Below are 12467 nucleotides of genomic sequence, written 5' to 3'. Positions count from 1 at the left end.
ATGCAGAAGGTCACAGGTTCTTTCCCGGGCAGCATCTGCAGGTAGGACTGGGAGAGACATCCGGTCTGAAACCCTAGACAGCCGCTGTCAGTTAGCTCCCTATGTCCCTGTTTAAATCAGCCTTCAATTCTGAACCCTGAGGACTGGAATCTTAGCTCATTTTCAGGGGAAGCACCACACACAGCTCAGTGGGTAGACAACTGTTTTGCAGGCAGAAGACCCCAGTGCAATCCCCTACATCTCCAGGTGGGGCTGTGAAAGATCCTCTGACTAAAACCGGGGAGAAACACTGCCAGGCAGTGTAGAAAATACTTAGTAAGCTGGAGACAGGGTCTGACTCAGTATATAGCAGCTTCCTTTGTTCATATAATGGTTTGTACCTTAAGGCTAAGTGAACCAAACAGAGTCCACTTGCCCACCCAAAAATGGGGGTTTTGGGGGGGATGCTCAGTAGGAAGCACCCAACATATCCCATTTTATGCTCATGCAAGCAGAACCTTAGCAGAACGTCTCACAAAAATGAGTTGCTGAGATAGAACAACTGGCAGAAACCATTTCAATTGCATCTCCTTGCCGAGGGGCAAACAGACTAAACTTCAATGTGATAAATTTTCACCCAACCACTACCCTGGGCACCCACATACTATTTTTAACCTGAGATTAAGTGGGCCATCCTAGGAATCAAAGTGGTGTCTGAAGGGCAGGTACACACACACACACAACACGAAATTGAGGAGTGATAAAATACTACCAAAGCTCATCACGGTCTCTGATTAAATACATGTTTTAGGCAAATAAACACAACAGGCAAAAAGATGGCCAATCTATTTCTGCTCTACATCAATCACTTCCTGACAATACAGGTCCCCAAAGTCATCGACCAAGTGCCAATATTTTTATTGCTCTGCATCTCTTAGAATGGGAGCTGCCACTGAGCAATTAACACCCTGATATGCCTTTTGAAAGTTCCCACTGCGAACTGAAGGAGCTCATATTGGCTTCTGATCAATCTCATGGGAGCAGTGTATGACAGAGCGGGGAAGCCGGGGCCAGAGCAGGAATCTACAAGGGATGCAAAGGTCTTTTTTAAATTGTGGAGAATGAGGATGCTGGGATTGTTGGGGGGGGGGGGCTTGCTAGCTGTCATCCCAAATCCATGTCTGCTCCTCTCTACCCAGGACCGCAGAGGATTAAAGGGATGCTCTGGGATGTCTTCTATCTACTAGAGCAGTGTTTCCCAAACGTTTTTGGGCAACGGCACACCTGTTTACTGAAAAAAAATCTCGCGGCACACCACCATTAAAGCCCCGCCCCGTGACGTCAGCGCGCAGCGTCACGCCGGGAGGGACGCACAAAAGTGAAAGTTTTTTCCCTCGGCAGCTCCTCTCAGCTGCGCTCAATCCGCCTCGGAGCGCAGGAGCGATGCCTCTCTCTGGCTCTCCCTCCGCGCAGGCTGAGGGAGGGAGGGGCGCGTGTGACCCGTCTCTGCTGGGAGACCAAACCCAGCGAGGCAGAGTCGCGCGGAGGCGCCCAGGCAGCGCTGCCGGCTGCGAGGAGGAGCGCCAGGCAGCAGCAGGAGGCGCGACCTCTCCTCGCCGCCGCCGCCCCGCCTCTCGCCGCCCGACTCGTGTGCCGCGGAACACCGGTTGGGAAACACTGTACTAGAGAATGTTTCCCAACTGGGGGCCAATTCCCCCCCCTATTGGGACCACAGGTGAAAACTGCATAAATGGGGGGCCACAGCACAAGGCTAGGGGGCCACAGAGGGAAGTGAGAAGTCAAGGGGGAAAAACAATTGTTAAAAATCCTCATTGGCTGGCTATCCACTTGGCCAATCACAAATGGCTAAGGGGCAGGGCCTAGCACTCCTTTTTGCCACATGCCTTTTCTTTGAGCAGTCCTGGTTTGTTTCTGAACTCAGTGCCTAGCTGAGCGGAGTCGTCTGGTGCTACTGACTTGCACCTAGTAAATAACTAAGTGTCTACTCAGCAGAAAGCTGCACTGAGTTCAGTGGGCCTTACTCTGAGGTAAGGGGGTGTGGGGCTACAGCGTTTTATCTAGGCAGCCAGGGCTCCTCCAAATGACAATATCTTTTTGCATCAGGTCAGTGAGGACCACTTGCTTTTTTATTTTTTTCCATATATACATAACTCTCTTTGCGCCTTTTGGACTGTATCTGTAGCTTTCCTCCTCTGTATCAAATAACTAGGGTCAAATGAGTGTTGCTTACTTTTAATAATACATGCTTCAACAACATTTCAGTATGTTCCTATCATTTTATGTAACAGTATTTTACATAATGGCGTGCTCTGGTCCATGGGGTCATGAAGAGTCGGACACGACTAAACGACAACAACAAATTTTGTATAAATTATAAAAATTATAAATAAAACATGTTTTGCTTAAAAACAGAACATTTAAATAGCTTCCTTTCTACCGGTGGGGAGGGGGAATGGGTGTAGCCAGGACTTTTGTTAGGGAGCAGGCTTTCGTTAAGAGGGCAGAACCTCTTATTTGTATTGATTTTTACTTTTTGGGGGGACAGCTAGCCCTCTTCCCCCCTTGGCTACACTGAGGGCTGGGCACAGGAAGGAAACAAGGTTAGAAGAGGGCCATGGTCGGAAAAAGGTTGGGAAACATTGAACACAGAGGACAGAGGGGCTCTTACGCTAGCAGCTTAGTGAGTTTCAATGCTGTGCAACACAGGGATCCAACACTATGATGGAACTAAAAGAAACTCATCCAAATGGTGCAATCTACTAGACAATCATCACCTGTTTATGCGCACTCTAGTGCAATGATGTTCCTTTGGGACAAAATGTTTTGCTGGTGGAACAAGTATCACACACACACACACACACACACAAACAAACACACACACAAACACACACACACACACACACAAACACACACACACACACAAACACCCCACATCGATTCTCGAAACAGACTGTGGGAAAAAATTCAAATTGCTAACATTGACAGCAAACTTCTACTATTGATCCAAGAACTATTCAGCAATACAGAAATAACGGTCAGAGTAGGTTTAAATGGTGATATGACTGATGCTTTTAAAATGTCACGAGGAGTGAAACAAGCTTGCCTTCTGGCTCCCACTCTTTTAAACTTTCATATTAATGATTTGGTGCCAACGCAAATTCGCCATCCCTAGTAATTAGGAACAGAAATATCTCAATATTAATGTAGACAGATGATCTAGTGCTCCTTTCCCAACTGGGCCTCAAAAATCTCCTGGAGGTGTTCAGTACATAATGTAAACAAGAAGGCCTACCTATAAATTACTCATTATTTTTGGCAAACACAGTCCTAGGTATAAATGTTCAGATCAGGAAGCCATAGGACAAACTTGCTCATTTAGATGCCTTGATGTACTCTTTAGTGAAACCCCCTGTTGGAAGTGTCAAATGCAGGCAGTGCAATTCAAAGCACAGAAAACCATAGGGACATTGATGAAGTTTTATTACAATAAGGGAGGGCTGCTGGTTGAACCTGCTCTAAATATATTTGGTAGCAAGTGCTTACTCAAATTTTCTGTATAGCACTGAAATCTGGTGCTCTGATTTGAACTCCATTAAAGTTTTGGAAACACTGCAAAATATTTTTTTGGGAAGCTATACTCTCTACCAGAGCTTTTTTTCAGCTGGAACTCACTGGAACTCAGTTCTGGCACCTCTCAAGTGGGCACCATTGCCATTATCAGAGAACAAGGGAGACATTCTTGGTGAGTTCCAGCCCCTCTTTTTCTAGAAAAATAGCACTGCTCTCTACCATCAGGTCAACAGCTCTTCTTCATACAGAATCCAGGTAGTCAACAATTAAGGCAAGAGCAGACTGCACTCAGTTAATCTTAAAAAATGCTACTATGCCTATTGAGCCTCTTCCTACGTTGTGCTATACAGAATTGGGTGATAACCAACTCCAGAAAGCAGCTTGTCAAGATGTTTTGGACTATTACTATTTTCAAGAACTGAGCTCTGCATTGACTTTGATAAGTGTCAACTAAGGTATTGGCTCTTCTGAATATAATCCAGAAGGGACCTACAACTAATCTGAAACACAAAAATTTTCCCTTGGTATCCACTCTTGCAAACTAGAGCTAGTTATCCAACTCTGACTAGTTTCCTTAAGAAATGCTTTCATTGAACTGTGTTTCTAAGTGATGCCCACTGCAGTCTTGGATGGTCACTACAACAGGGTCCCATACACAGGGAGATTTTGCATTTGTATTCATGTCATGTTTGCAGACATGAAGGCTGGCAACATCAACTTGGCCAAGTAAGAATCCTTTGCAGACAGCCACAGTGCCTAGAGGCTGACAGTCAGGTTGTGTATCCATAGCAGTGACCAGAGGAGGAATGACCACTGAGAGGAATGCAGAGAAAAGAAACGCCACAGTGCATCTGCAGCAGCATTACCAGATGCCTTCATCTACCCCAGCTGCAACAAAACATGTCTCTCCCATATCAGTCTCTACAGCCACAGCAGGCACTGCAACCTTCCAACAGTTTGACTTCAACCCCAAAGGCACACTTCTCCATAGTCTCCCGGGACAGACAGATGCCAACAACCAGAGGCACCAATAAACTCATCCAGTGTGATTTCAGATTAAACTTCCAAATCACTACAACAATTTATAGTGATTTCATCTAACTCCTTTTCCCCTGGTGTTTTCTTCTCTCTAGTATAGCATGTATGCTGGCAAATTAGGTTTTAAAAAGGCAAAATAATATTGGAGCTGTCAGAGATGCACAAGGGAAACTGTTTTAGTGCTCAGGAACTTGGCAATGTCTTTATTTTTATTATGGATAATTATATCATGGATATATGTTCTGTATTCTTTTATTAATACTAATACCTAATACAAGTTTGTCATGGCCTTTGGGCTAGAGCAATAAAATAACTTGAACAACGAGGGTTCTACAGGTTTCCTATAATGAGTGAGAAGGAAGTGATGGGTATTGTTTCCAACTAAGTTTTGATCAAAGTAGACTTACAGAACTTATTGGACCTAAGCCTACATATGTACATATGAACAGATACTACTTCAACCCACAGTTTGCTCATATTTTTAAAGGACCATCGATTTTTAAATATTTGTTTTTTACAATCACTTCAAGTAGAAAATAAGTGCATCAAGGAACAGAACCAGAACTACAGTTTGCTAGTTGCAAGAGCATCTGTCTCTTCTCATTTTTGAACAGGGTGTGGGAGACATTCAATGTGATACACACACCTGTAGACAGTCCACTATCTCATGTCAAGTTTCTGCCAGGATTCAGAGCAACCTTAAGCAAAACATGTTCAAAAGATCACCTTTTCCCTCTCCTCTATAACACAAACCCTACAAGACATGGAAGCATGTGCAAGCAGTTAAGACTAGAAGACAGTTATCCTTCCTGACAGCCCTTGTGGAGGAAATAAATTAAAAGAACATCAGAGCTCAAGGTTGCAAGGTACAGACAATCTAAAGCTCTATTTGCTGTCAAACAAGCCCATTTTGCTCTGAAAAGAGTTAGGCTAATAGAGAAGCAAACCTCTGGCTTTTTTTTTTAAACGGGGAGGGGATCGTTCAGAATGCAAGCTGCCATTTACTATCGAGGCAGAAAAAAACTTCCCATCAGCCTCCGAAATAGAAGGGTCGGCTGAACTTGCAGCCCCCATCATCGCATGTGCACTCTTTCCCCTCCCCACTTTTACATCTAGCGGGCACAATTTTAAGTTTAACGGCTGTCATTTTACTGCAAAATAAGGGAAAACGTTGCATAAAAATTGGCCCCATTTTCCAGGAGCAGCCCCCATCATTAAAAAAAAAAAAAAAGGTCTGAGTCTACTTCAATTGAGATTTACTCTGAAGAAAAGACAAGCAACATCCACAGGATGGATTCATTTTTGTTTTGTCTAAATGAAAACGTTTTTGACAAGTGTTGAAAAGAGGACAGTGGCCAACCACAGCAGACTTAGACCACTTTCACCTGCTCCTATCTTCACTACCTTCACTAAGGGACATAGTCACAGTGGCCTTTGAGGCTCTTAGCTCCTGCTTGTTTCAAGACAGACAGGCAGGCACATTTTGCAGCACATAATTTAAAAAAGGGGGGGGGATCTGTTCTGTGTTCCCAGCTCCATTTCAAGCCCGGGTCAGCTCAGCCAATTCCAGCTGCTGCTGTATATTAAGGATGCTTTAAGGGAAGGAGGTGGGTGTTAAGATTGCATCCTCAATATGGCCAATAAAAACCCCTCCACCCTCTCTTCTCCCCTTCCCCCAACACCCTAAGAACTTGTTACAACCAGCACACTGCTGTTAAGCGCCTCATGCATAATCCTCCATCAATCAGCTGCCCATTTACAGAAATGGATAGGTATGCTGTTAAAAGTCATATCTGAAGCTGAAGCTCATTGCTGCTCATCCCAGCGGTTGAGAAAGCAGCCCCAAGAATATGCACGAGTAATAGAGGTGAAGAAAAGGAACAATGAGATTTCGAATGCAAGCAAAACAAGGGCCCCTTTTTCTCTTGTTGTCCCCCTGCCCCCCAGACAGGTTCAGCAGGAACAAAATAGGTAAACGTCAATGCAAAAAGTTCCCAGAACTTTTGCCACTGATGCAAAAATTTCCAGGCTTATTTGCACTGGGGAAAATTTCAGTGCCTTTGAAAGCAATATAATTTAGCATGCTTTAATAAATGTAACTTAAAAGCTTTGAAGCACTGCCATGCTAGCTAGATGTACTTAGGAAATAAAGGTGGTTTTCCCCCACCCCACCCCAAAAGGAGAAAACAGAACATCAGAATAATCTCCTGGTTTAAGAAATTTCCTCACCCCACATGGTAGCTCAATCATCATACAACCAGGGGTACATCCTAGTTAGCTCCCTGCCAGCACCGGGGCTGCTGTGGAACCTTCTCTATGGCCCTTATTTCTCTTTCAAGTGAAGATCTTCATTATACTAGTCTGCATCTTTCTTTGAGTTACTTTTAACTCTCCTTATTTAAGGAACTGTTTGTTTGCATACTTCGTTGTGGTGGCAACCATTTTACTTGTTTTATAATTGTATATATTGTTGCAACCTGCCCTGGGGCTCTATGGTAAAGGGTGGGCAAGAAATCAAATAAATAAATGAACAGAACAGGGATCAGCAACAGCCTCCACAGAAGCCTTGGGATCTGGGTGAAAGGGGTGCATTGTGTAGCAAATTCTCCACATTTTCAAAGCTAAGCAGGGTCAAGTATGGTCTCACATTGGATGGGGTACGGCGTGTTGAGATTCCTACATGACCCTCAGGTTCTAGCTTCTAACTCTACGATTCTATGAATTCTGAGTTTTGCAGTTGTATTAATGGTTTTTTTTTAAATCAATGTTATTGTCAATTGTTATAAAATAGTTATTGATTGCTTGAATAGTCTGTTGACTGCAAATAAAATGATGGTAATGGTAAAAAACTTAATAAAATCAAACAAATTGGGGGCCGTCTTCTCCCTTGCTGAAATCAGGCTTCAAAGAAGAACCTGCAGCCAAGAGGTTGCAGCATGCATGCTTGGCTGCGCTGAGTGCTTGTGGGGCCCACAACAGTCTCTCCCGTTCACAAATGTGCCCAGGAAACCTTGACGAACACAGTCATAACTGAACAACTCCAGGGCCACCAGCTGTTCCATGTGACAACCAAAGTTAAAATGTACATAGCAAGCACATATAGCTGACTGGTGCTGAAATGTATTATAATTTAAGTCAGTGCCTAGCCGCGTTGTCTGATACATTTGTGAAGTTTTTGTTTCAGAAATAATTATAGGGAGCTGCTGCCCACTAAAACACTCAAAATGTCTTTTTCGCCAAGCATGACATGGAGAGCACATTGCAGCAAGCCAAGAGGGGGAAGGGGGGTCACCCCATAAGTTATTTTGTTTGAGCTTAGAAATAAAGTAAAACTCACTACAAATTAAGAAAAGAGACAAAAATCTCACTGTGAGCTAGAAGAACATTTGCATAGTTAGCCTCAGACAACAGGGCAAAAGCATTTACACATGAACTTAAATATGCCTCACGCATTCAGGATCTAATCACAGAGGAATACAGGTTTGATGGGGGACCAGAGACCTGCCAGTGACCTATAACTCCCATCATCCAGGCTGGTTACGGCTGAGAGGAGTAGAGAGTTTAACAATACATGGAGGGTGAAACAGTCCCGCAGCCCTAATCTAAGAAGAGGCATCCTTCCATCCCGATTGTACCAGGGAATTCTGTTACTTAGATCAGATATGGGGATACATGGGGCCTTCCAGATATCGCTGGATTCCAACTTCTATAATCCCAGGTTATTGGCCACTATTGGTGGCTGCAGGGGCTGAAGGGAGCTGGGGTCCAACAGTATCTGAAGGACCCACAAATATCCCCCAATTCTTGTTTGCACTAACTAAACTTAAGCATTTTGATCCAGAATTTAGAACATTTAAACATTTCACTTTATATTCTGAAACCACCCCTATTTTCCCCTCCAATCTTTCCCAAACTCACCAATGGTTCCAATATTGGGCGGGTAGTGTGTGTGTGTTTGTATGTATGTTTCAGATGAGGGTATGAATTCTCATTTTTAAATCAAGGTTTTCCATGCACATACTGTACTTTTCCGTCTATAAGATGTCCCCATGTATAAGACACCCCCTATTTGGGGGGACTCAAAATTAAGAAAATGAGGGGAGATGGCCCAGAGTTGCTGAGCTTTTTTGTGGAGGATTGCACATAATCCACCTCCCACCTGCCCCATCACCGTCAGAAGCTGCCTAACGCCCGCCCAACTGATAGAGCGTCAGCCAATCAACACCACCCATTGATGCAGCAACAAATAACACACACAATAGCTGCTGACAGCCATGGCAGCAACCAATCAAATGTTCACCCTATGCACTACCCATGTATAAGGCGACCCCCCCACTTTTCGGCATTATTTTTAAAGAAAAAAATATAATCTTATACACGGAAAACTACAGTACACTGATTTCGCCAACTTATTTCTGAATGCAGCCGCTCATGTGGCTGCAGTAGATGCCACTCCAAGAGTTTTCTGGGAAGCCCTGGATGCAACTGAGGGATGCGGACAAAAGTCTCAACACACCTGGCTCTTTGAAACCCAGCCAATAGGATTTTTTTTAAGGGGGTATTAAACTGGAGACCATCTTAAAATCACAGCAGGTTAAACAGACCACATTTAGTCAGGGCAGTAAGCTTTCGAATGCCAATCTCAGGAGGGAAGAACTGTTGCACGCAGCTCCTGCTTGTGGGCTTCCCACTGATTTGCCACTATAAGAACAGAAGGTTGGACTAAATGGACCAGGGCTCTTATTATTTTCTGTTCACTTGGGTTAGCATGAGCCAGCTCAGTGGGGTTCACCAGCCAACCTATCTATGGTCCCACGCACAGAGTCAGGCCAGTCACATAGTGAGTTAGGGGCATATCAGCCTATGGAAACCAACAGACCAATAGGACATACCTAACTCTGCAGCCGTTGGGTTTGAACTAGCAGACTCCAGCTGCCCTCTCCCCTCCTCTCGCTTCCCAGGCACAGCTTCAACTGAATTTCACCATCAACTAATCAAGGGAACATTCAATCTAGCTTCATCAGCACTGCCAAAACCTACTTGTCATTTGACAAGCCCTGCCAGCCAGGTGCAAAGATTTGATCAGTGGCGTTTAACTACCACGGTTCTGCTTTGTCTGGAAAAAGAGTAAAGTGGCTGTCCAGACATAGTGACTGTGGAAGACATTATTCTCTTAATCACTTCTGGCATTCCAGTGTTAATCTTCTTTTAAAAAAAATAATTTTATTCATAAATTTTAACAAATAAACAACATTTCAAATTTAGCAATCCATCATTCCTCCTGCAACTTCCCCTCCCTCCCTCCATGGTTCCCTCAAAATTTCAGCTTATGCTGCATATTATAGTTACTGTATACCTTCACCTTATCTCACAATAAAAACAAAAAGTTCACCCCTACTGCTACTCTTACTCAAATCCTATTTGCGTTAACATTTTTCCAGTGAGTTTCAAAGTATTCTGCAAGTATTTTCCAATCTTCTTTAAAATCTGTCTCTAATTTTATCTCTAATTTTACATGTCAAAACTTGCCAATTCTACATATTCTATCCATTTCAGCTGCCATTCTCCTTTGGTAGGTACCACCTCATCACACCCTTTTTGTGTGTATAATATGCTATCATATTCCGTAAAGAAATAGATTTATCTGTTTTGGAGGGGGGTGGATATCTGCTCCAGATATCCCTAGTAAAAAAGCTTCCGGTCTTTTGGGGAAAGTTACCATAAATTCCAACTCATTATAAATCATCTCCCAAAAGTCCTTAGGTATTTTGCATATTCACCACATGTGGCAAAATGAATCTTCTACTACAGGGATGTCTAAAAGGTCAATCGGGATTGACTGGTCGATCCCTGGGAGGTTCCGGTCGACCGCTGTTGATCGCAGGATCCTTTTCCTTTGTTTTTGCCTAAGAGCAGCCGTCCCATCCCCCCATCTCCCCGCCCTTCATTTTCGCATGACTGTAGGAACGGAAGACGGAGTTTTCACTGTAAGGCAGATTGTTTCCATAGCTATCTTTTGGTGAGCGACTAATCTCCTTTCCCCTTTACTCTAGTCCGACATTTCCCCCTTAATAATGGGGCTTTCCTCCCTAAAGCAAGCTCAAAAACTTTGAGCTGAAACTCCCCCCCCCCCAGGGGTAGATCACTGCCAGTTTCCCCCCCTGTAAGAAGATCACAGTCTCTTGGGAGTTGGACGTCCCTGTTCTACTACAATGCTATTCTATTAATTTGCAATAAGCACTCTGCCAACAGACATCATGCCACCAACCCCCTCCCCAAAATAATATGATTAACAGCAAGTATCAAAAGGCAAAACAGAGGAAAACCAAGGAGACTTACTTCCATCATCCAGGGGACGTTTTACTCCGTAACCGTACACTGAAGGGTCCACAAGTGGTGTGGAATTATTCAAGTGAGGGATCTCACCAATTTTAGCAGCCATTTGCTGTAGAGAAAGAAAGAAGAAGTTTGGAACAACATGAGCAAACTAGTTTACTTCTTATGTGGCTGAAACAGCAAGAAACAGCTTTTACAGCAATATATATATTGCGGGGTGGGGTGGGGAATCAAAATTTCATCATGCTAGAGCGTGACCAAAAGACACACGATGCAGCATGAGTGAGAGACGGAATCCAAGAGGAGGCTATGCAGATGGCAGCAAGTTTATAAAGGCAGGAGAAGGAACTGATTAGTTAATGGACTGAGCCAACCAGAGCACAGTACAGATTACCTGGGACATTGGTGGGTTTGCTCCTATGGAAGTGGTTGACGCAGATACTGCCAACAAAGAAACAACAAGTCGCACCCCTCCAGGGTCACTGCAACATTATACTCTCCCGCTGCTCATGCCCATTTTCCTGACTAAATTAATTAGAGGTGCCTGTTCCTAGATTCTGTTAACAGTTGAGCAACAGGCTGAAAGCAACCCCCACAGAGATGCTTTAGGAGCACATAGGACCATGGTCTGGCTCACAACTCAGCCATGGTCAGCTGGAGGTCTCCTCCACATGGGAGGTGTACAAGTCACAACTGTGGTGGGGTATGCAGGGAGTGTCCACCCAGAGGGTATGGTGCAGCAGGGAGGGGCTATGGCAGAAACATGACACAGTTTCACTGTTGTTTCAAAGGGCCGGTAGTGCAAAGGAACAATGCCATTTTGGTGGCTCAGCCAGAGGGAACCAACCCCACACTGGCAACCAAGAAACTGAATTAATGTCACATGTCAAAAAGGATACTGGGAAGCCCAGCTAGTTGGAGCTGCATCTCAACCAGACTCCCCGGGCAGCTTGGCTACACCAAGGGATGGCTAACATGGCACCTGCAGGCACCAGCGTGCCTGTCACTATCTCCAGTGGCACCCATTAACAATTTCAGTAAATAACCCCTCAAAAATCCAAAATGCACTTGACTTTTTGCTCTCCCTGCTCAGTTCCTGTTTGCACTGACTCAGCCTATCAAACATCAATGTCATACCCTACCCACCAACAGCTGTCATTCTCCCAATGTGGAAACCCATACATGCTGCTCTCTGCATCCCAGAACAGCCACAACACATCACATGCCCCTATGTCAGGCTCAAGCTAATAGCTGACAAATCCTGAGCACCTTCTAATACCAGAACACAAGGGGTGGGGTACTAAGAACTCTCCCTCCCTCTATAAAATAGTAACAGGTCTAAACACATTTTTACAAATGCCGTATTAAAATGGAAGATTTATTGGGGGTGTCAGGAACAGAAAAGAGACTTGATTATGTTGTTCTTAAAAAAGGTAAAGGATCCCTGACAGCTAAGTCCAATCGCAAACGATTCTGGGGTTGCGGCGCTCATCTCGCTTTACTAGCCGAGGGAGCCGGCATTT

General features: G+C 44.3%; 1 protein-coding gene across 8 annotated transcripts in view; it reads right to left on the bottom strand.

The window, feature by feature from the left end:
- The window catches only part of FUBP3 (far upstream element binding protein 3), a 61013-nt gene that overhangs the window by 35380 nt on the left and 13166 nt on the right, over positions 1-12467 (bottom strand). For 6 of the 8 annotated variants that reach the window (XM_082207363.1, XM_082207366.1, XM_082207359.1 and 3 more), the window contains exon 2: positions 10948-11053. In XM_082207363.1, the coding sequence (XP_082063489.1) occupies positions 10948-11050 (103 nt within the window). In that variant the 5' untranslated portion in view covers positions 11051-11053. Of the gene's footprint in view, positions 1-10947; positions 11054-11338; positions 11363-12467 lie in introns of those variants that run through there. The other 2 variants (XM_082207362.1, XM_082207365.1) reach the window with 1 other exon arrangement.

The sequence above is a fragment of the Podarcis vaucheri genome (assembly GCF_965113315.1).
Source record: "Podarcis vaucheri genome assembly, chromosome: Z".
NCBI lineage: Eukaryota > Metazoa > Chordata > Lepidosauria > Squamata > Lacertidae > Podarcis > Podarcis vaucheri.
Note: the sequence above shows the minus strand (reverse complement) of the source record. Positions and strands in the feature narration are given on the sequence as shown.